Below are 25,797 nucleotides of genomic sequence, written 5' to 3' on the forward strand. Positions count from 1 at the left end.
GCAGTGAACATGCAGCCCAGCAATGAGCAGCCAAAACTTAGTCAAAATTCTGCACGTGGAGCTTCTACTTTCTCCGGGGTCCTTAGCTAGGCTCTGAGGCCAGTTGGGAGTCCAGGTGTTCATAAGTCAAATCCACGCTGGCTTGGTCTGAGAGGGAAGAATGGCTGCCTTTCCATTCTTTGTGTGCTCCTGCAGCGTTAGGTTTTTTGTTGTCAGAATCTCAGTGCCTTTGAGAACCTTCTTCCTTAAATATTCTTTTAGGTGATTCATTTAAAGGCATGATCCCCTTCCTGGAAGCTTACAGAACCAACTCCAGAGAAATTTATAGTAATTCATTTAAAAACTGTCACTAGGCCACAGGCTTCTCATGGATGTAGCCAGAACTGCATGGGAAACAGTTTCCTACAGGGACGCGACCGAGATGTGGACGTACTGGTTGTAGCATGGACCTGTTCATTGAGACAATTTTATCCAAGGGGGTCTGGACTCAGTCCAAGGGTGTCGCTCAGCATCTGAACGAGTGCTCTGGGGGATAAACTAGCGATTGCTGGGTAACTCTGGCTACTCTGTCTCTAAAGGATTGTGCGTGGCCCTGGATGATGGGGCCCTTGGAGTGAGATACACTTCATCGGAGGTGGGGTTGTTTTCCCCCACTTTCATTTTTGTACGAGGATTCCCCTATATATCTCACCATGTTATCCTAGTAAGGTTGCAGTTTCGCACAAATGCATAAAGGAATCAAGAAATACTATTCAAGTGGGAGATAATTCTCACTAAAAGTTCAAGAATAACACAGGTCTAATTAGACTTTTCTAATATGTTAAGGGACATAACCATAGTGACAAAGAATGAAAGTAGAAGATGGAGGTTTTGGATGACGAAAGATTTCTAAAACTAAGCTATGCTGTCCCGTCTGTTTAAATCTGAAGCCGTTTAAATGGACTTTGCATTTAAAGGCAGATTTTCTCCCTCAGTGGAGACAGAACTATTTTAAGCTGTTGAGAAACCAAGCATCAACAGGGCCACGAACTGCTGACCTGGATTTGGTGGGTTGAGCTGCTGCTTCCCTGCACGCTCTCCTTTTTCTACCTGAGTTCTGCTTTCCTCCTGCTCTTCTGCTTACTTGGGAACTGGCTGAAGCATCCGACTTAAACATGAACTTAAACAGTTTCTCTGCCCCTGGGCTAGGGCAACAATGCTCTGAGGGAACTCTGTCATCTTTCTGGAAGCAGGATGTACTAGATGCATAATATAAATCAGGATAAGACGAGAGGTACCACAAAGAAGTCAGGCTGAGTGTGTTAGAGCCAAATGAAGGATTTTAAACAAAGGAACGCTTATTAGCCCAAAGCCAGATTTTTGTAACCTGTAGTATATATGTGAAGGGATGAAGTTAACTTGGTTTGTGGATTTGACTCACTGCATATTTTAGATAAATTCACAATGTGAAGATGTGCAAATCTAATAGTTCAGGATTTTCTTCCAGGTGGAATTGTTGCCTTAGTTTTGTAGACTAACCTCGGGGTAGCAGTGGGATGCTGTGTTATCAGTTGGCTTCATGCCTCTCTGTTAAGGAGACTTTAGCAGCGTGGCTACAGACCAGCCACTAGATGGCGCAGTACCTCTGTACTTGGCTGGTCCCTTGGCAGCCCAATAGAAAAAAAATCCACTGGGAGGTGGGACGGTGCTGGGATTCCAGAACTCATCTTGGCAAATTCATTTACCAGTTTTCCAGATTTACAATCTCTTGGTCCATTCTGTGTTATTAAGACCAAGATAATGTATCGATTTTCTTCTAAAACCTATTCCGTTATGCTAAATGGACATTTAAAAAGCCACAGAACCCTCTAAAAGCATCTAGTTCACACTAAGACCCAACAGCAGGAGTGACACTGTTAACTCAAGCATTACATGTAATGACATCACACTAGTGATCACACACAGAAAAAAATTTAAACAAGAATTTATTTCTTAAATTTACTTGAAAGATTAGAGCTGATACATAAGAATGTTTACAATAACGTTTAGAGTTATGTTAACATAAGACCGATAGCTACGGTAACAATTAGCACATGCAACTCACTACAGAGGTAAAAATACAATACTCTCTCTAGACAAACCTATATGAAGTAGACGGGCGGGGGGTAAAATAGCAAGTGAACTTCAAAGGATTGCACTTACAAGTAAAAGGTACATAGCTAGGATATAAACAGGATACACACCTAATGCTAATCACTGTACTGTAGTACTAGCAAATTGCACACTTATTTAGAGTATACTCAGTAACATATGAGACTAAAGAATTTTCAAATATCTGCCTTTAAAATATCCCTTTGACATCACATTTTGGTATTCATGTTACAGCATTTGAAACGTGTAGTTACCATTGACAAAGCTTGTCTCTAAGGGATAAAAGATCTAGAACATCTAGCTATCTCCATTGGTCTTCAATGCATTTTCATCATAATCAAGGGTAAAGCATTGGGTAATGAAGTTAAATAACTAATCCACTTGAAGGAGATGCTGACTGCAAAAAGCTCTTAAAAATTTAGGAAAAAATGGACAACAGTAGGGCACACACCAAGTTGCCTTCTTTTTCTTTTGAATGCAATGTATACGAGAATATCATGCTAATGCATACTAGTAGCACATACGACAAAAAAAAAAAAAGATTAATCGAAAAGATAGTACATTTGGCTCTGGAAAGTTTCTTTTGACTTACATCTCAATTGTTTATAAGTATTCTGAAAAGGAACTGCTGTCAAAAGACTGTCTGAAAGAAGAACTAGCTGTAAGTTGCTAGTTTATACCATCTTTGAAATCCATGAGAATGACCAAATTTATTATTTTTTAAAACTTTTTTTTAGTAATATCTACACCCAAGGTGGGGCTTGAGCCCATGACCCTGAGATCAAGAGTCACATGCCCTTCCAACTGAGCTAGCCAGGCACCCCGACAATCACCAATTCTACATTAAACATAAACATTTGCCATTTGACGGCTCCACATTCTCAATATACAGAAAAGGGCAATGAATTTTTAAAAGCAATCTTACTTAGGCAATAGAATTGAACATGACCTGCAACAGAAAGCTATCCCAGTTAACTTTTAGCAATTGATTTAAAAAATGTTATATAGCTTATTACATTATTACCCATTTCAACAAAACGTTAAGTATATGGTTTAAAAATTTCTTAAAACCAAACATAGGAAAATGATGTAGAATATAACAGAATGGAGGAAGAGCTCTCCTATTTGACTTATATTTGGTCAATACATGCCAATTAACAAATTTTAGAGAATTGTATGATATTATCCTACTTCTACATTATTTGTCATGATGTTACTAGTTAACTCTGTGGATAGAAAAAAGACATTAAAAATTTTTTTTTGATTTCTACTTACGAAACTAAGATGTTCTACTTAAAGGATGAGCTTTCATAAATAAATGTTTTACAAGTACATTTCTACTTCATGAACCTTGAACTTCACAGTAAGCTAGGAAGATTAGGTAACTTCATGTGTAAGGTTGAAATTAAATGAACAGCTAGGTGGAGAACTGATGTGAACACAGAACGTGTGAATGGTTCTTTTTCCCCTGCTTTTACTTACATGTTGGGTATGTTCCTGAGTGCTGACTGATCCAAGTGAAAAAAAATTTTTTTTTTTTAGATTTTAATGGGTTTTAAGTTTGGGAGTTTTCCCATAGTTGCTCAGCATCATGCCTTTATAAGGGATGAGGGTAGGGTACCAAACACACCAGTAACAGTCAAACTACGATGGCAATACCTGTGGCACACATGCTTATTTTTTACTCCTCTGTGAGGCCAAGTGCATCAGAAGCAGTGCATTAGTTTTGTCCATAGAGAGGCTTTGCCAGCATTACTTTAAAGGAAATTTCTGGATACTCAAGATTTAGTGAGGATCACATCTATTAACATATATAGACTAATTTTCATACAAACCAGATTTGTTTCTCTATGTAAAATACAATTTACATGCCTCAAAACAAATTATCTTAAAAACCTGAAGAAAACCGCACAAATTATCCTAAGACATGGCTTAGGAAAGTAATTTTGTACTTTAAACAAGTTTCATGAATGCTTCTCTTTTGTTGGGCAAAGACCTATCTAATAATACTATCACGTATTAGTAATCAATTCTAGGGCTATTTCTGAATGGATTATTGGTTCAGCAACCATCCATTCAGTATGTCTATAGCGCTCTTGCACCTGGGGGGGGGCACTCAGGGCACCATGTTCTATACAAGTTTCAAAAGACTTGCTTATACAGTATTCTTTCTTCAATGACTTCATTCTCATTCCCTTAGATTGTGAGTTTACATTTTATAACTGCTCCCATGCCCCCAAGTACAAACGTCACCCTAGAATTATTCGTAACACTGCTATTTAGCATGAGGAAGGGCAGAGCTGACCATTTTTACAAATAACATGGCTACTTACTTGGAGGAAATGAAAAATAAAGCTGATACATATTTCTTGACAGATTCTTAGCAAGATAAATGTAATCCTAGTTTGGATCAGGCTTTGACCAACCTAAATGGTGGTGGTGCCATTATCCTGTAGTGTGACTTTGGGGTCCCTCTGTCCCTATTTGGCTTCTCTGTGTCCAGTCTTCCTCATGTACTTCTCATCCTGTCATTCTGCCACTCTCATGTTGCCTCCACCCTGTCTCACAAAGACCATGTGTGTGAAAGTGCTCTGAAACACAGCAGGCAAGAATATGAAGGATAAGGTCTAATAAACAGAAGGTCTAACAGGAACAATATTCTGAGAGTGTAGTGAGTAGAATTAAATTTCAACCAGAGAAGTGTCAATGGATACCAACTTTTCTTAGCCTTTTATTCTTGAATAACCTCTACAAAATATTTGAAGTTGTCCTGGTTTTGGTGATTTAATTATGACAGAAAACTGAAACATACTTTCTGCAAATGTACCTGTAGCACTGGTCAGCCACTAATGATTTATGACAATCTCTTCATACTTCTTGTTCCTGTCTTTAGCCTGCCTCCTTGTCAAATGTGGTGGGTAGGGTATGGCAGAAATGCAAAAGTGGGGTTAAGTGCTAAACTCGAGCCTGGCTCACTTCTCTCTGGGAAGAAAAGAACTTGCAGGGAGAGGTTTAAAATCTAAATCACAATGTGGAACTAAGTAAGTTCCACTTACCTCAGAACTGGCAGATATTAAAATACTATCCCTTAAGTGCCTTTATAACAGGGTATACGCTGTGACATTTACTAACATCAACATGTACATTTTTGGATGGTGCTTTATTTTGGTAAGTAGTGCCCATGTGCTCCTCGTTTGCTTCAAACACTAGAAAAAAAAAACAAAAACCTTTGAATCTTGGCCTACTTAAAAATAAAAACAAAACATTTATCTTCACCTTAAAATGTTTTAATTTAACATTGTATAAAGTGCTTCATCAACCAAATTCTCCAGCATTTTTAACAAAGGGTCAATGTTTATATATATAGAAAAATGTTAATAATTTAAGTCTTTATAAATGGCAAAGAATTTTTAAGATGGCTAACATAGTTTGGCATTCATTCCTAGCTCTTAACTGGGCACTCTGCTGAATTTGTAAATAACGACCGAAAGCAAATTTTGAAAATTTTAGATTACTTAGGATTATATAATATTCAAAAATATTTTTAATTTGCAAAATTCACACTCGAATTCCATTTGTCTAATAACTGGCAGCATCATTACCAATGGAAGAGAATGTCTACTACTCCTGTGGGCGATATTATAATTAAACCCACTATTTTTTTCTTGTTGGTTTTGGTCAGACAACAGAAGCTGGGTTCTTGTAATTATGCCACCTGCAGCTCTACGCTGTCAGCTAAGTAGAGCGTCTAGATCTCACTCATCTGTTTATCTCAGCCACTTTATTTGGTGCCTATTCTCCTTAAAATCGGTATAGCTGTACTAAGTATATCACTGCTTATTATTTAAATACCCTCTGTTTTCTAGCTACCAAAACAAAGTTTTACTTTATAAATTTCAGACAAGCTTTCTGTTTTTCTTCAGTGCAAACATCCTGAAACAGCACAAAATCATTCAGCTATTCAGAGGATGAAATGAGTTCATGTAGTGCTTGAAAGTAGAATCCCAGATATTCTGGAAGGGAAACAGCCCATGTGGGAGGGCAGTTTATTGTTGTCCTCAAGGGCAAATGATCATCTTCAGTGAGTGAAGATTATTTTTATCTGAAATAACAGATAAAATTAGCTTTAGTTTACAGGTACTGCTGAAGTTGTAACAGGAACTAGTCTTCACTGAGGCATGTAGCCACCTCGTCTGACAGTCTGCGGTAGGTAACTTTTAGGCATTCCTTCATCAACTGCAGCCTCCATCCCAACTGTTTCAAATCTCTCCACCTGTCCCTCAGTACGTGGGCCAAAAGCATCTGCTACAGAAATTTCTTGAAACATTTTCATTTGCCCAGATCCATAGGGCTGTGAAATATCTGAAATCTGCTGTTTGAGTCTCACAAAATCTTCTTCACTGACTGATGAAACTTGCTTTGACCTTTCAAAACGTGAAATATCTGGGCTGGTTTCACGTTGACTGCAGTTTTGTTTGAAATACTGTGGCCTGAGCAGACTGCCAACACTGCTCTCTGTGTTCTCTACCAGCTGGAGCTCTTCTGGCCGCTCCTCAGAATCTAACAAGGGTTGGGTGGACTCGGATCTTGAGAAGACTTGGACCGATGGAACCTGGTGTCTGTAGCCACTGTGCACCACTGTGGAATACTGGACAGTGCCCGAAGTGTTTTGTGCGGACTCATTTTCATCGCTGCTAGAAATGCTTGGCCTAGAGGAGGACATGCATGAAGACCCTCCAATACCACTGCTGTGTCCTTCAGTACTAATTTTTTCCTTCTTGAACAGGTCCAGTGATTTCAGATCTTCTGGAAAAGGCTTCTTGTCATTTGCTGCTTCTATTTCCACAACACTTACATCAGTGAAATTACCATCTGAATATATTTGATCTTTTGAATTAAAATTATGCTAAGAAAGAAAGAAAAAATGTATTATTACCTCTGGCATATGTTCATTCAGAAACTCTGAAACATACATATATGGCAAATTCTAGTTAAAACCACAGAGAAATGCATCTCTGAAACTTCTCAGTAATTCCTATGGTGCGGAGATAAGCTGGATCACTGAGCCCTGTCAACTAGCTGAACTACAGATACTGTGGAAATGATTCTGAGAAGCATGAATCAGACTGTATTTCACCAGAACTCCAAATTAATACTGTTGTTCAATTTTGATAAGCTACTGGTGTACAAAGACTACTTCATTACTAGACTATGCAGCCTAGGATTACCAGGATATAAAAACTAGAAAAATCAAACCCAAATGACTTAAGTCTCATAGAAGGTAAGATTAAAATGTGTTCTATATTTTAACATTAAATTCAAGGATTATTAGAAGGTAATGAAGTTCAGTCATTTCACCTTTAAGGAGGTTCAAAGAATTTAGTCTAGGTTTCTAGAAATCATTTCAACAGTATTAAACTGGTATACTGTTAAATTTGATTTTAATATCCTATATAAAATGCTTGTCTTACAACACAGTTACCACAGAGCAGTATTTATACATTAACTTTTCTATTTTGCAAGTTCAATCAAGTTCTTTTCATGTTTACTGAACAGAATAAGGAATATCAGAATATGTTGTGATAATACTTTATTATCATTTACTTTTCAATTTGGGCTCATCATCTGGTCAACTCTATAAATGTACCCTAACATGCCCGTGTATAAACAAGTCAGAAAAATTGTATCTTACCCTAGGAGGTGTATGAGGTGACCACTGGGCAATATGACTCTTTGAAGGATCTGGAACATTAGGCCAGATATGTTTTTTAATTCTGGAGAGAAAGGAAATATAATGTCTGTAAAACCACAACTAATAAACAACGAATAGTCCCTGATTCTAAACATGAGCTTAATCTAGCATAATGAAAAACTGTTAAGTATTCAAGTTAAACTGAAATAAAATTCTGCAGTAAAAAACAATTAAAAAGTTGAGCCAGGTCACAAAACCTTAGAGTACACCCCTACCCAACAACAACAAAAAAAAGCAAAAATGTTGAATTTCCAACTAAAACCACATAAAAAATTTTCACATGACTACCAGAAAAAAAATAAATTTCATTTTTTCACAAGAGTATTTAATATAGTTCCTAACCCAAAGTTAGAGATCCCTAAGTGTATATAAGTATACAGGAAGTGAGTCATCTTTAGAATAAGTTCAAATATAAAAATAAAAATGAGTAGTAAGATCTCGACAGACTCTCCTGTGGAAACAACTATAAAATCTGGGTATAATACAAAAAGCAGTAAAGTTAACCTAAACAAAAATAGCAACCAGTCAATGGATGAATTCCTTGAAAGAGACTGAAAGAAAATTTGAAGTAAACTAACATTCTTCCCACAAGAAAATCTCAGGCTCAAATGGTAAATTCTAGCAAACACTTAAAGAGAAATAATACGAATCCTATGTAAACTCTCCCGAAGACAGAGAAGGTAACATGTCCCCATTCATTTGATGAGGTAATCACTATTACCCTGATTTCAAAAGTAGGTGAAGACACCACAAAAACAAAAAAACACAAAAAAAACCCAGTGTCACTCATAAACATAAATGCAAAAATTAAACTGAATCCAGAAAAGTCTGAGAAATGGAAGAACGGTTTAATGTGTGAAAAAAATCAATGAATAAAATTCACCATATATGTAGGAAGGAGAAAAATCATATGATCATCAACAGATGCCAAAAAAGCATTTGCCAAAATTCAACACCCACTCATGACAAAAACTCTCAGCAAAATAGAAATATAAGAGAACTTCCTCAACTTAAAACCAACATCACATGTAATAATCAAAAACTGAACGGCTTTCTCCCTTAAAACTGGTGATAATGTAAAGTTTTACTTAACCAGTATAATAAGAAAAATAACTGAAAACAAACATCAGAATAACCATCTTTACTGGTTAGCAGCGAAAATGCTAAATCCAAAAAGGTACTAGAGTAGATGAATGTATCCCATCTTAGTATACAAGGACAATGTATTTTTTAAACTGCATTTCTATTTCTAGCAATGAACAATTAGAAAATAAAAATTTCTGAAAATGCCATTTAGAATTGTATAAAAAATATTTAGGAATAAATTTAACATAAGATGTGTAAGGTCTATCTAATGGAAACAACATACTGCAAAAGAAAATTAAAACCTAAAGAGTTCTTAACATATCCCTGAACTGAAAAACATGTGACTTATGAAGATGTGAACTCATGTTCAGATTACAGTTCTTCCCAAAATTGACCTGCAGATTCAATAAAATCTCAATCAACGATGTACAAGATTTTTTTAAAAAGAAATTTCCTTTTCATATAAATATTAATATCAGCTTATCAAAGATTCTAGCCAAAATAATTTTGAAAAATAATAGAATTCTAACTGCTCTCAAAACTTATTATAGAGCAGTAAAAATTAAGACAGTATGGTATTGGGATGAACAGACAGATCAATGGAATAGAATTGAGAGTTCATAAAAAAAACCAGACTTATGTGGATAATTGATTTTGGCAAAGATAGATATCTTTAATACAATGGGGAAAAAAGTATTTTCACTAAATAAAGCTGGAACAACTAAGTGGTATCTATGGAAAAAAAAAATAAATGAACCTTGACCCTGACCTTATACCATGCACAAAAATTCTGAATAGACCACAGACATATGGCTACAATAATTAAAGTTCTAGAGGAAAAGAAAGCAGAACGTATTTGTGACTGACTTAGGCAAAGATTTCCTACATAGGACATAAAACACAAGAATCACAAAAAACCTGATAAAATGGACTTCATCAAAATTAAAAACTTTGTTCTTCTAAAGTCACAGTGAAGAAAATGAGAAGGCAAAGCCACAAGACCAGATTGTCCAAAACACATTTGAGAATAATTTTGTAATCAGAATATATAAAGAACTCTTAAAGTTCAATATTAAGGCAAACAACCCAATGTAAAAATGGGCAAGATTTCAGAAGATATATCACAAAAGAATATATAGAAACGGCACATGAAAAGCTCCATTACTAGTTACTAGGGAAATGGAAATTAAAATTACAATGAAATAGCATTACACACTGATAAGGAAGTGGTTAAAATTAAAAACTGTAACAGTACCAAGAGTTGATAATATGGAACAACTGGAAGGCTCACAGAGCTGGTGAGAATACAAGATGGTGTATGTGCTTTGAAAAATAGTTTGACAGTTTCTTATAAAGTTAAATATGCACTTACTATCTGACCCAGCAATCCCACTACTAGGTATTTACACAAGACAAATGATAACATGCCCATGCAAAGATCTGTAGGTGAACATTCATGGCAACATTATTCACAATAGCCCCAATTCAAAGAAACAACCTGAACTTCTGTAACAGATGTTATCAACAAATTTTGATAAATCTATACTATAGAATACTATTCAATAAATAGAAAAATAGTATATGCAAGTCTCAACATGTGAAATGAAAGACGTTATATAAAAAACACTATTATTTGATTCTATTTATATGAAATCCTAGAAAAGGCAAAACTACAAAGAAAGCAAATCAGTAATTACTTGGGGCCAGAGGCTGAGGGAGAGAATAGAGCATAAATCCAGGGGAAAAATTGCAAAAATAAAAATAGGGGTACTTACAGGTCTCGCTTATTAAAGCAGAACAATACTCCCAAAAGGGTTGTCAAGAGGAATGCTAAGCAAACAGGGACAACTATAGCTTCAATTTCTCCTTGAGCTAAAAAACAGAAAGGGGTAAGAAGGAAAATAATGGTCAATGCATATGTTGACACAAATAATAAAACTTCCCAGCCAGAGGATTGTTGAAGAGATGAAATACCATCCTGTTTTTATAGCCTTTTCAAACTTAAATGGCTGTTTTCTCCCCTCTCCCTCTTCTTGGTAAATGATATCCTAGCCCTTTATACCTTACACTGTAACCTGGCCACAGGATGTTGGTTAGGGGAATAAAATGACTAAGTTCATTTTATTGGACAGATAATCTAGAAGTTAGAGCTCCCAAACCTAACCATTTATTACATTTTTTTTAAAGATTTTATTCATTTATTTGACAGAGAGAGACACAGCGAGAGAGGGAACAGAAGCAGGGGGAGTGGGAGAGGGAGAAGTCAGGCTTCCCGCTGAGCAGGGAGCCTGATGCGGGACTCGATCCCAGGATCTGGGATCATGACCTGAGCCGAAGGCAGACGCCCAACGACTGAGCCACCCAGGCGCCCAACATTTATGATCTGCCAGCAGAATCTTAACAAAAGCTTATCTTTGGGGAGAAGTGGAAAAGTTGTAAAACAATCTTAATAACTGAAACTACAAATATGATCCTCTATGAGGAATAAAAATAAAAGGTTCAGGCAAAATTTTTAGTAGCTATTTACTATTTTCAAAAAGATGGCGTCAGGGCCCCTGGATGGCTCAGTTGGTTAAGTGTCCAACTCTTGATTTTGGCTCAGGTCATGATCTCAGGGCAGTAGGATCGAGCCCCAAGTCAGGCTCTGCATTTCAGCAAGGAGTCTGCTGGAGATTCTCTCTCCCTCTCTCTGCACTCCCCAACCCCACGTTGTGTGCTTTCAAATAAATAAATAAATCTTAAAAAAAAAATGGCATATCTGATAAACAGCTAAGAATTTATAAGTTTTTTTTTTTTTTTTTTTTTTTAAGATCTCAATTAGTTGAGAGAGAGAGAGGAGAGAACATGAGCAGTGGGGAGGGGCAGAGGGAGAGAGAGAAGCAGATTCCCTGCTAAGCAGGGAGCAGGCAGGGCTCCATCCCAAGACTCTGGGATCATGACCTGAGCAGAAAGCAGACACTTAACTGACTGAGCCACCCAGGCACCCCAAAATTTTTAAGAATCTTGAGTACAAGGAGTGGCGGTAGTAGGAACAGTATCACCGAATCAGTAAGCATAAGGTTTCTAAATAGCAGATGATACCTAATCTGCATTTAAAAGAGGGCTTACTTAATCAAATGAATCATTAATTGGATAGTTCATACTGGAGTTATTTTTTAATGATTTACCTTATGGCTGTTTCCAGTTAACTCCTCCAGTCTCCTTCTAATTAGTCTTTTATGGGAAAACTTTGTAAAAGTAATATTGCAATCATATGCTATTCACTTAGTCTAATCTTTGCACCACACATATCCCTTTGCAAGTAACTTTATTTTCTATGAAGCTTAACACAAATCAGTAAGTCAGATCAATGCTCAGGAATAAAGTGTAGACTGGCAAATACTAACTCTTGTATGCTCAGGTTTCATATACATACCAAATCAAATTCAGGCAGAACATTTTCTTTACTGCTGCTAAACTTACTAGGTTTTTATATCTTGGGCCTTTGCTCATTCTGTCCTAAGATGCCCTCTTCCTATTTGTTCACAACCTAACCTCGAGGCTCAAGTACTGTCTCCTTTATAAAATCATCTCTGAAGATGAAACTCCCCCCTACTAATTATCTTTAAATTCCTACTCTATTTACAGCCTCCATGGCCCAAATGCCTTTCCATTCAGTTACTTTACTTATGCTGTATTTCTTCAAATACACTGTAAGGTCCTTTGGGAGCAAGACCCACGCTATATTAAGAAGCCATAATAGTTCCACAAAACAATAAACAAATCAGTGAAAAAAGCAGATGATGAAGTAAATCCTAACAAGTATGCTCTAATTTTTGGGAAAAAACATATGCATAGATAATACCAGAAGGATATACAAGGATATACAAATATATTAAGAGATTATTCTAGATGAGGGATTAGGAGTGGACTTTTTTTCTGCTCTATAGAATGTTACTTTCATAATCAGGATAATATTTTAAAAGCTTTTTTTTAAGATCAACTTCAATTATTACTTGTTACATATATATTTTATTAACATGTCACCACAAATCTTATTCCAGAAACTATGTTCATTACTGGCTATCACAGCAAAGCTCAGGATCTTTTATTATCTATTTTATGTAGTTATTCATTCATTTTCTCATTCAGTAATCATTCAATCAATAAGGAATATGTAGTTTCTATTTATCAATCACGGTGGAGGTTACAAATACTTTATAATAAAATAAGGTAATTTCTATACTGATTCAAAATGTGGGAACAAGAAAGAATGTAGCTTCAGTCTGCATTAGGGAGGCTAAAGGAAGAGCCAAAACAAGGGAAGGTGAGGAACTAACATAGGGCTACACATTAGGAAAAGCAGAAAAAGATGGAGAAAGTCATGAGAAGCTTAGGGTCAAGGAAAGAGACTATCAAAGGGCATGCAAAAGCAGTAATTAGAAGGCATGATCAATAGGACTTTATACTTGGCTTATGTAAGCAAAAAAGATAGGAAGAAGTTTACTATCATTATCTAAATTTCTGGCTTTGGCAAAGACTCGGATGGTTGTGTCACAGAAAAGAGAAATGTATTTGGGAAGGAGAGAAAGGATGGCTGAAGTCACGGACAGGTAGTGTGAAGAGGTAGATAATAAAAGAGGGCTGAGAATAGAGCTCTGGAAAATACAAACCATTTTATAAAAAGAAGAGTGAACAGGAGGCCAAGAAGGAAGTACCAGAGAGGAAGAAGATTCAGGAGAGTGCTATTACAAAAAGAAGTTTAGAAGAACCAAGGGAAGAAGCAGTTTCAAGGATGGAGAAGCCAACAGAGTCAAATGCTGAGGAAGTACAGAAAAAAGACTAAAAAGCAGGCCCTGGAGATCATAACTAAGAGGACTTCCCTGAGTGACATCAGGGAGATTTCAGTGGCGTGGTGGGCTGGATGCCTGGGTTCAGCAAGTCGAAGACTGAGCTGGAGGAATGGAAGTAGAGCCTGCAAATGTGCACTCATCTTTCCAGCAACCTGCCTATAAAAAGGAGTAAGAGAAGGAAGAAAGAGACTACACTCGATTTTTGCCAGTGAACGTATGAGCCCATTTAGAAAGATACACAAATTCTTTTGCCATTTGTAGAGTATAGATGAAGTCAGTGAGAAGCAGTTAATGAAATAACAGAGGTGAGTTTTGACAGTTTAAAGAAACAACCAAAATCACATAAATACAAAAACCATAATTTATGAAAAATGCATTTCTATGATCCAAAGATGCATTTTTAACAAAATTTTAGATTAACTAAGTCCATTTTTAGTCTGATTAAATTTTAAAAAGAGGGGCCCCTGGGTGGCTCAGTTGGTTAAGCGACTGCCTTCGGCTCAGGTCATGACCCTGGAGTCCCGGGATTGAGTCCCACATCGGGCTCCCTGCTCAGCAGGGAGTCTGCTTCTCCCTCTGACCCTCTTCCCTCTCGTGCTGTCTCTCATTCTCTCTCAAATAAATAAACAAAATCTAAAAATAAATAAATTTTAAAAAGAAAAAAAGAGGAGAAAAGAGCAAACATCATTCTTTCTTACCAAACTTTGGTGTAGTGAAAGTGAATTCTGGGCCATCCTTTCCCCCTTCATCTGTATATGCTGCCATTCGTACCATGTACAAAGTGTCACTGGTCAAAGAGGACAGTGTATATTCTGTGTGGGAAGAATCCACATTCACAGCTAGAAGAAATCATAAGTGTGGCTTATTCAACTGCTCAATGTCTCTGCTTGATTTGGCTTTTATTTGACATTGCAAAAGAATTAAAAAGGAAAAAAATATATTTTTCAGAAAATAACTTTCGTATCTCTGACATAATATTCTTCTCCCATAAGCACAATGCAGTTATTTCTTTAATAGGACCATGAAAGCAACCATAAGGCATATTCTTCAGATGTCTCTTTTCTGATGATAATATACTCTAAGATATATAACTTAAGGACGTGAGACTTAACATTTAAAAGCTTAAGAAAAAAACCAGTAATTCTTAATAACTGATAGTTTTATTACCAGTTTCATTTCCAATGATGGTTCTATAAAATATAGTATAATTCCGGATAAATCCATTCTGAACATCAACAGGAAGTTGGTCCCACTCTAAGACAGCTTCATTTTTCCCCACTTTTTTTGTCCGAACAGTAGGTCCTTTGGAAGGTGCTAGAATAGAAGTATTTGATAACTGAAAATCATTATAATTCAGTATATCACTAGAATTTACTAAAATTTATTATATTTGAACACCGTAAGACATATTCTTATTTAAAAAAGATAAAATGTCTTTGTTAATAGAAAACTCAACATATTTCAAAGAAAATGAATTTGGACTTACGAGCTTGTTTAAGGTATGCTTTTATAGACTCAGGGCTTCCTGGTCCATCAGCATATATTGGAGTAACTGTTATCAAATAACATTTGCTCTCTGCTAGGTTCCCTAAAGAAAGAATAGGAGAGTAAGCGTTTTTTTCCCGTAATAAAAAAAAAGTCTAACTCCATTATTTATTTTTACACTATAATTTCATGGTTATTGAACTTTCTTTTCAAACTGCAGTTTTTTTTTTAATTTTTTTGTTATGTGAATCACATTATTAGTTTTTGATGTAGTGTTCCATGATTCATTGTTTGTGCATAACACCCAGTGCTCCACGCAGAATGTGCCCTCTTTAATGCCCATCACCAGGCTAACCCATCCCCTCACCCCCTCCCCTCTAGAACCCTCAGTTTGTTTTTCAGAGTCCATCGTCTCTCATGGTTCATCTCCCCCTCCGACTTACTCCCCTTCATTCTTCCCCTCCTGCTATCTTCTTCTTCTTTTTTCTTAACATATGTTGCATTATTTGTTTCAGAAGTACAGATCTGTGATTCAACAGTCTTGCACAATTCACAGCACTCACCATGGCACATACCCTTCCCAATGTCTATCACCCAGCCACCCCATCCCTCCCACCCCCCACCACTCCAGCAACACTCATCAAACTGCAGCTTTTAAAGCATTGCTTTTTGTGTCCTGGATTCAAGCTTAATAGAGTAAAGCTATTTATGAAAATATAAGCTTACTTTTATTGCCAATATGGTGGAAATATTTATCAGTAAAAGTAATTATTATATTTATATCAGGACTTATAAAACATTGATTTCAAATTATCCTTGGTCTTATAGCTTCAGTGTTTGTACATCTTAACTAATTCTCAGAAAACTGCCTAAAGACCCACTGGTAAGAGCTAGGGAAATGGCCCTGGTTTGTAACTGGGGAAAAAAAGAATTAGTACTATTTCCCCCAAAGGGTAAAAAAAAATTTTTAAATAAAGTTATCTTGAATACCTCATTTATAATCTCTTCAAATTAACAAAGTAATCTATTCCTTTAATACACAATAGTAAAATCTTTTTTTAAATCTTTTTATATAGAATTTTATCTGTCCACATCAGAAAATAAGGTATTTGTTATACTGAAGTTTATACATTCAACAAGAACTTTTATTTCCTTAACTATTACTCATAAAGTTATATATGCTCCTTTGCTTTCTTAAACAGAGTAATTTTACTTTTTCTTGATGACTCAATATTATCAAGAAGATAAATTAAGTGTTGAACTCTGCTGTAATAGTGATGTTATCAGAACTATGAGCTATTGGGGCTCCCTGTGCAACCTGAAGGTCTCTGGAGATTATGCTATGCTTTCTTAAAAACATTTCTATTGTCTAGTTACTACCAACATGCATCTTCTCTCTAGCTCCACCTTGCTTTTGATAAGGCTGATAAACTAACCAATCTTATTAAAATTGTTTATTAAATAAGAGGTTAATGAGGGCCAAATAGCCTGTTTTATAAATAAAACAAACTTTATGGCAGATTTGTCCTTGTTTACAGCTTTTCTCTAATTAATCATATTATTCATAGCTGAATTCTAATGGTTCTCCTTCTTTACTAAAACAAAACAAAACACATACAAGCTGAGTGTTTTCTCTTTAAAGCTGTTTTATCACTTCAAAGCCACAGAGTAAGTTGTACCTTAAAACACAGGGCAATCACTATTTTGGAGCTCTACAACATCATTACTTTCTGTCCATTACAACTTCCAGTTAAAAGACATAAGGAAATCTGAGTTCTAATTCTGCTTCCCCTATTCAACAGCTTTAAGAGTTTAACAAGTCATTCAGATGCTACAGGAAAATATTTTCTCATTGCAGGATGAGGAGTTAAATCAGGTATAGAAAAAATGCAACTAATTACAAGCAGAAGTCATATTATCTTATAGTTCTCTTTACAGTGTTTTAAGTGTTCCTTTGAGATCAAAACACTTAACTCTAAAGAGAAGATACTATTAGACCCACTTTGTCAATAAACAGACCCTGCAATTGAATGAGGTTATATGTGACTTGGTGAGAGTCACACATCTGGCAAACTAGATATAACTAGTAACTGATAAACTAAAAATCTTTTCAGGGGACCACAACATCTGTAAAGCACACAAAAATATGTAAAAGAAAAATCTGTCTAAAGGATATCAACTTAAAATTTTTTCTAGCCAGGTATACCTCTTAAATAGGTGCGGTGTACAGTACCATCTTCTTGTTGCCAGTCTGGGATACAGGGCGATTTATCTGATAATACACACCATTCAAGTACGTATTTGTTTACAGATTCATTTGGAGCAGTCCATTCTACCCAAAGCATATTATCTTTGGGAAATGCTTTAAGATCCGTTACAGGGCGAGTAGCTTTAAAACAAAGTTTGAATACTGATATGATAAATGAACATTAAAAAAACTTGAAATTTTGATATTTTACATTTCCATAACCAGTTTTTGTAGCACATATTAATATGTATTTCCATTTACAATTTATTTTGAAACTAAAATTCTTCAAATGTTTTCTACATATAAATGGCATTTTTTCTTCTTTGAAAGCAATGAACAATATATTTAAGTCATATTCACCTTTGGTTCCCAGAGCCTTAATATTTAAAAAACCAGGTAAGCAATCAGAAAAGGCCGAAATGAATTAAGCAGTTTACTCCAAAGTCTATTTAAGTGAGCCACATAATAATGGAACAAATTATTTGGCTGTTGACTTAGAAAATTATGCACTATGCCTCAGAATATCTTCTACATGTGGAACCACCTTTTCCCATCCGTAAGTCGACTCCATCTCACAGACACAAACCTTGAAAATCATAAGCAGGAATAGTTAAAACAGCTGCATCTGATTTGCCAACCAGATTTCTTGCTGTCAGAGTTGCTATGTAACGATCATTTGTGATGTTTACTGTCCATTTTGTGTCATTAACTGTGTAATTCCGTAAACGTGATTTCCATCTTGTGAGAGTCACTTCATAATCCAAAATTTTTCCATTGGCTTCAAAAGGAGGCAATGTCTACAATAAAATAGTTTATTTTAAAAATGTATTTAATAAAAGTTAATCAGTTTTCTCCATGTTCACAAATTCTACTGTTATGTCAAACCTCTAAATGTTTAACTGAAAGGTCCTGACAACCTCATTTACACGTAAGTACCTTAAGTAAAACTACTACATAGTAATGAAGAGTAAACCCATGACTCTGACTAGGAGGGAAAGTAGCACTATTTCATTAGCTTTTAGTTCTGTATAGTACCTGCACTGTGGCTATCTGGCCCTAAATTATATTTTATGCCTGAGTATTTTTCTATTTTTTTTTTTTAGTATGATATGCTTGCAGACTTATGGAGTTGACAATAATTTTGTATTTCCTATTATTGGCATACATTTTGATTACTCAAAACCTTTAATAATTATTTTCTATGAGGCACTCAGGAAAGTTCAATGACAGATAAGATCCTTCTCATAGAACTTTAAATGGAATTGTGATGAAGTATTTATGAAATAAAACCTGCAGCTTATGGCTCTCTTATGTAGTAAATACAAAGCTTTGTGTTTCTATTTATCAAATGTTTTCCTGATATTAAGATGAATAAAAATTTAAGTGAAACTACACTCACAATGCCATATAAAATGTATTTATGTTAAGTGATAAAAGAACATAAACATGCAATTTTTTACCTTCCATATGAGTTGTACAGATCTATAGCCATGAGTATGGGATGGCTCTATCTTATACCAGAAACTTGGTGCCTTGGATGGTCCTAGAGAAATGACATAAACTTTTTAAAATAAAATTTTTTAACAATAAAATATAATCCTGGAAATTATTCTCTTCCTTTGTTCTTAATATTCTTGCCCTTCAGCCACTGTTTAAACTGTCATTTGCCCCACCCTAGCATGCTATGCCTGGGTCTTTCTTTAGTCAGGATGAAGCTTGATAATTTAGATTATATCGGGATACTTTCCTAATCTTTAAATTGTAAAGCTACAAACATATCCAAAGTATAACCAAAGATGGATCACCATTTCTTACTGCTAAAAATCAAACTGAAAAATTTTATTTAAATATATACTTAAAACTCCTAAATGTATGTATGTAAGAATATAAAACAAAATAAATGGGAATAAATGTGGGCTAAGTTTATTACCTTATGTTAGGATGACTGTTGACAGGATATAATAAAAATGAATTCACAGTGTTGTTATCATAATCACCAACAATGTGAAAAATGAAAATCCACTTTATAAAACCAAGTATCAAATGCTATTAGGTTTTAAAAATTCCTATGGAATCAACTGATGTTTCAAAATTTTTTTAAGTGCAATTATAAGATATGGTTCAATAGAATAAAATCTAAGCAGTGATATGATGATTATAAAGAGGGATTACAGAGAACAAAAGAGAGAAAAGAAAGAGGCAAGACTGGGGACAAGGCTGCCCGTATAGGAGGTTCAAAGAGATACACATACATGAGTATACAAAATAAAGACCAAGAAACTATAATGAAAATGTTACAGGCCAGAAAGACTTCCTAACATAAAAAGAACCTAGAGGAATCATTCATTAAGTTGAAGAAATGCTTAATCTAATGGTTCATAATTTTCCAGGTATCTTTCTGACAAAGGTTATGTACCATCTCCCCAGAAAACGTACAGAGGCACTAATGATAATATTTTGCCCACACCTGAAGTAGTTCAGGAACCACCCTCCTCTCGCCTCCCTTCTGCAACTGACCCACCAGCTTTCAAGGCCCCAAGGATCCCAGTTTAAGAATTCCTGGCTGAGACAAAGAAATCCAGTTGAAGACCCCCAAATCAGCAATAGCAGAATTGCTTTCTTTCATGTCATTTATGAGAATAAGAGAAAATTCTTAGTGGAGAAAGGTAGTTTACTTTTTTGCCTCTCTCATTTCACTATCTAAACCTCTGGTGGAGCTGGAAGTGAAGGGATAGAGGTGGTACAGGAGGTTTTAAAGCCAGAGCTGTTGCCATTGACACCTGAAGGGTGAAACTATGGAAGAAAACTGTTCAAAAAGAAAAATCTGTATGCTACAGGACTATTTCTTGACTGCTACAAAAGAAATTACTGATGTTAACTGCTATGGGCAGGGATCTTACCTTGGACCCCATATACCCTTTTATGAATTTTGGATTCTGTACTATATGCCCTATATGATCGTGGGGGGAAAAAAAGGAAAATGAAAATAAACCAAAACTCCAGGATTCTTTTCCAGGGGTTTATTAAGTGCTGGTAGAAATAAACAAATAATAGTACAAACATTATTTCTGACAGTGAGGGACTATGGTATATTTTGTTAGTATCATTTTAATGAGTCGGGATATGATTCTCTAGGGATATCTCTGAACCACTGTCCTTTAATAAAATGTTCTGGACTTAACTGTTAGGTCAGTGGTTTTCTCTTGGTCATTCCATGATAATTTTATTAGGAATCAAATAGATTTATACCATCAATAATGCACACTTTATATCCTGATGTCCTTAAAGAGAATAAAAGTGTAAAATACAAGTTTGAATAAAATGATCACAAAATAAGAAGGAACGAGGTCTGTATTATTAAAACCAGACACAATTCATAGTCGTTAATTCCAAAACCTTCCTCATATATCTTAGTTACTCACTATCTTCATATGTAATACCACTTGCTTCTTCGCTCCAGTCACTCCAGAATCCTTTACCATCTTCCTTCATACAACGAATCCTAAACACATATTCTGTAAAAGGTTTAAGGTCCTGGACAGTGAATGAAGATCGGGTGGATGCTGTATCTTCAGGAGGAATCTGAAATCAAAGCAGATCAACCAATAAAAAACCCGATGGCATTTATTTTAACTGTTCTAAATTCTCCAAGATTTTGGAAACTGATTTAATGAAACAAGACTAATAAATTAAGCTCTGGAGATATAAATGCAAATCAAAAAGCAGTCTAAGTTAATGAAGTAAATAGATTTGGGAAGTAAGGAAAACATCTATTATTAATCCTTCATTTATTTATTTTTTTTCTTCCATGGGGCCTGTATCACTTAGGGTCTCAGCAGGAAAAAGATGGTATACTCCAAGTAGAATTTAATTCAAGAAGGGTTTACACAAAAGGAAGTATGGGCTGAGTGTAGGGAAACCTTAGATAGTGGTCATTACTCAGGGGCTTGTAGCTGTTACTACCCCTAGGCCAAAAGGGATGAGGGGAGGTACCAGAAACTGGGAGAAGAGGGTCAGATGGGGTTAATTTGAGAGGAGCAGTGACCTTAGGCTGAGAGACATGGGCAGCCCCAGGGAGGAAGGAGGGAAAATAAGTAATGCTGATCTCACTTGTCCCTCTTGCCAAGACCCCCTGCTCCCATTAACCACATTCACTAGGAAACCAGAGAGAATGTGAACCCACAGATGAAATCCATACAGGTCAGCATTCCAAGACAAAGAGTAGAGAAGAGAAGAGCACAGTGCAGCTCTCAATAGGAAAAAGGAAGATATCCAGCTCAATCAAGAAAAACAAAAGGTATCATTGTATACAAACTTGGTTTTCAGGAAAAGAGAGAATATAAATAACTGATTCTACTACTCTGAGACTTCAATACTGAATACAAAGTAGGTGTCAATTTTTTTTTGTTATCAATGAATTAAGAGTCTATGATATTAAAAAACTATTTTGAAGTTCAGGTATGCATCCTCTCTACAACATGAAGCATGAATCCATTTTCATTTGTTGCTTTTTCTAACTTTATTTTGAGCAGCCCTTCAGATAAGTGGAATGGAGAGCAGAAGTATTAACATCATGGGCTCAAATCCCTTATGAGCTCATTATTGTAACAAGAAAAAGCAAAAGCATAGTGTTTGTGCCAAATGAAATTATAACAAAGAATATTTTGTGGAGCGCAATTATATGGTGTTGGTCTTTTTAAAAGTTCTAAGTACTTCTTTTGGTGACAGCATCATCTCTGGATACACGTGTTCTGTTCCTTTTCAGTCTTGTAAGTTCCCCACAACTCCTTCCTTTACTAAGAAGTTGACATGCTTTCTAAAAAAGGTCTAGATAGTAAATATTTTAGGCTGTGGGCCAGATAGTCTCTGTTCCAACTACTCAACTTGCCCACTGCAGCACAAAATAGCCAAAGACAATAAAAAACAAAAAACCGAGTGTGGCTGTGTTCCAATAAAACTTTATTTATAGAGACAGATGGCAGGCTGAAATTGGCCTGCAGATTTAGTTTGCCAACCCCTGCTCTACCTTAGCCAAATAATCTCTTCATGAACTCCCCACTTAATTTGCTTATGTTTTGTGTTCCTTTCACCTCCCATCAAAAATACTAGTCCTTATCACCTGGTATCACTTCCATACTTCACTTAAAAGCTACTGCACTCAGCAAAACTGTTTTTTCTATCTGAATGTCTTCCTGTTTGCCCTTGCATGAAATACAGATCAAGAAGATGTGTCAAGCAAAATATTTCATATAACCACCACCTTAGGATATTGAGACTTTTAGGTTAGAGGGTTGTAAGACTTTTTGCATAAACAGTAACTTGCAATTTACCTGGCTCCAAATTGAGGCATCTCTGGTCTTATATTGAATGTTGTATTTCAGTCTTATAAAACCCTGAATACTTGAGTTGATCCATGTCAATTTTAAGATACTGGAAAGTTCCTCTGAGTTGCTTACGGATAAATTATGCGGCGGATTGGGCTTCACTGAAGAATAAAATAAATCCGAATGTTTATCATGGTTTATTTTTACAACTTCTTATACAAACTCAAACATACTACTTATATTTTATTTCACAATATTTATTTATTCTTACCAAATGAACTAATTTTTTTGAAAACAATGTGATGTCATACTATTATATTGGAGAGGAAAGGTTTCCAAAGAAATTTTAGTTTTCTCTGTCAAGTAATCGTATGCTTGTTAATCTTTTTAGGTTCAGTTATCAAAAGACAAATATTTATGATATATGTAAAGAAAAAGACAATTAAAAAAACGTGTACTATAATTGCTATGTTGTAAAATGTTTGATAATTGCATAAATACTAGCAGATAACATTCAAAGTGAAAACCACTGTAGTATAGTTGGATTATTAAGATTTTTCCAGATTATTTTTAATGTTGATAAAATAAATTTGTAAAAATCACTAAAATAATGATTATTTCTGTATTAATTAAAATCTAAAAACTAAATTAATAAGCCACTGCATATATCCTAATAAATTCTCAAATTCAGATTTATAACTACCTTTATCTACAGGATCAAAATTTATATGATCTGATGTAACCTTCCCAAGAGCATTCTCTGCTTCTACCCAGACTTCAATGTTGACAAAATACACAGGAGAATAATCAACAGTACATGAGGTGGGAGTATCACGTTTTGTTTTACAATCAGCAAACTTCTCTGTTGCCCTAAATACAAAAATGGAAGAATCGGTCATTAAAAACAGATTTTAAAAAATTAGAGTAAAAAAGGTTACTTGATGAGACCCAGATTGTTACAGCTTAAAATAAAATTTCTTAAAAACTATCATGCTTTCCTTTAAAACTGAGTTTGATCTATATCTTAAAACATATTATTTTCAAATTTTTACTCCAAGAACATTACATTTAGAATACTATACTCTATCCCCAATGACCCTTCTCCAAAAATAATTTCCTGTGATCTTCTTTCCATTCCTGAAACAGAATCCTTACTGTACTTGCAATGTCCTTCTTTAAGCACAGTATGATTTTTCTAGGCACAATATGCTAGGAGGTGACAGGAGGACAGGGATAAGTATTTCTGTCAACCCCAGAAAATCCCCTTAGCCTCTTTCCAGTCAAACCCAGGTAAACACTTTCTGATTTCTATCACCAAAAAAGTTTCAAGTGGATAATACTATTTACTCACTTATATTTAAATTATGCATCAATTAAAAAGACATATACACATATTTTTTTTAAATAAAAGGGTAAGTCAAAACCACAACAGGTAACTTTTATGAATTACTATGATGTATACCTGAAACAAACAGGATACTGTATATCAATTATATCTCACTTTAAAAATTCCTAAAACTCAAAAGCAAAATGAAAACATGAACTCTTGTATTGAGTTGGTGCTGTAACACACAGAAAACTATTTTAAGTGTCTTTTTTTGTTTAAAGATTTTATTCATTTACTTGACAGAGAGAGAGAGAGCAGAATCAGGGGGAGCGGGAGAGGGAGAAGCAGGCTCCTTGCTGGGCAAGGAGCCTGATTCAGAGCTCGGTTTGGAACCTGGGATCATGAACTGAGCCGAAGGCAGATGCTGAACCGACTGCACCACACAGGCGGCCCCTTTAGGTAGCTTTAAAATTTAAGTAGCTTTTTAAAACAGTAATTTAACTATATCCTTAGTGAAGAAAAACAATCTTAAAATTCTTTTTAGTATTCACATTGTTGGTACCGATACTGGCATTGCTATTCTGCAGCTGTTATGCTTACTGAGATAAAGCAAATGAGTTATTATATTGGTGCTTCTGGAGACCAAGGTTTTCAGCACAGAAGAAAGATGTAGATGTTAGATGGATGAAATTAAGTAAAAACAGGTAGTCCAGATTTTAAACTGGAAATACCAGTATTAGCGCATGATGTATTTTACCTTAAAAACATTTCCTAGCTGTTTCTGCTGTAAAAGCCTAGAAATAACAAGCTCCCCTAGCACCCAGACTGTAGTCTCTAAACAGTAGTTCCTACTAAATGGAACCATGGCTATATGGGAAATGGCTGATTCTAGGTCTGGGGCAGGACATATATACGAAGGTGAATCTGGAAAATCACGTCATATCAGAAAGGAAGGAAGCTGTCCAAGACTAATGAATGAAGTCAAAAGGAAGAGCCAACCTGAGTCTAAGTTCCTACTAACCAAGGATGGGACAACATAAGTATCAAGAAAAACAATGGTAATGGACTGAAACACATCAAATATTCTTCAATATAAATTCATAATGAAGGGAAAAACCCCTCATCCTTTGGAGGATGCTAGAGAACTAACTCTTTATAAAATTGGTTAGAAAGGGAAAACATTAATACCATTTTGCTTCTCTATATGAACTGTCCCTCAGGGTAACCAACAGTTGAAAGTTTTAAGTATATCAGGTTTTAAAAAAAAGAATACCACTATTTTGTACCTCATGTACAAATAATGATCGCTGATGGCTCAAACCTTTAAATGAAAAACTAATGGGACGCAACACGGTTAAATTCTCAAAACATTCTGCTGAGTCATAACCTTTCACAGAAGAGGACATACTGTATCATTACATTTACATGACATTCAGAACAAGCAAAACTTTATAGTGAAGAAAATCAATTCAGTAGTTGCCTTGTGGGATGGGGTGAGATAGGGTGGTGGATAGGACTGACTGGGCAGGAGCAGAAGTGAACTTTCTGGGGGTATGAGTAATGTTTTATATCTTGATAAGGGTCTGAGTTACATAACTGTACTAGTCAAAAGG

At 35.4% G+C, this 25,797-nt stretch overlaps 1 protein-coding gene across 1 annotated transcript in view; it reads right to left on the reverse strand.

Annotated features, from left to right (window-relative positions):
- Window positions 1-1,947: 1,947 nt before the first annotated feature.
- IL6ST (interleukin 6 cytokine family signal transducer) overlaps window positions 1,948-25,797 on the reverse strand; it is a 39,423-nt gene continuing 15,573 nt past the window's right edge. Inside the window, exons 5-16 of the mRNA XM_028119056.2 lie at window positions 23,561-23,727; window positions 22,864-23,018; window positions 20,956-21,115; window positions 18,994-19,076; window positions 18,120-18,330; window positions 17,492-17,674; window positions 15,287-15,388; window positions 14,968-15,114; window positions 14,499-14,639; window positions 10,744-10,840; window positions 7,823-7,904; window positions 1,948-7,036 (exon numbers count right to left, since the gene is read on the reverse strand). Of these exons, the coding sequence (XP_027974857.1) occupies window positions 6,299-7,036; window positions 7,823-7,904; window positions 10,744-10,840; window positions 14,499-14,639; window positions 14,968-15,114; window positions 15,287-15,388; window positions 17,492-17,674; window positions 18,120-18,330; window positions 18,994-19,076; window positions 20,956-21,115; window positions 22,864-23,018; window positions 23,561-23,727 (2,266 nt within the window). The 3' untranslated portion in view covers window positions 1,948-6,298. The remainder of the gene's footprint in view (window positions 7,037-7,822; window positions 7,905-10,743; window positions 10,841-14,498; window positions 14,640-14,967; window positions 15,115-15,286; window positions 15,389-17,491; window positions 17,675-18,119; window positions 18,331-18,993; window positions 19,077-20,955; window positions 21,116-22,863; window positions 23,019-23,560; window positions 23,728-25,797) is intronic.

Source organism: Eumetopias jubatus, unplaced genomic scaffold (genome assembly GCF_037043125.1).
Source record: "Eumetopias jubatus isolate StellerSeaLion01/CBP00866 unplaced genomic scaffold, mEumJub1_p1.0 scaffold_5, whole genome shotgun sequence".
Classification (NCBI taxonomy): domain Eukaryota; kingdom Metazoa; phylum Chordata; class Mammalia; order Carnivora; family Otariidae; genus Eumetopias; species Eumetopias jubatus.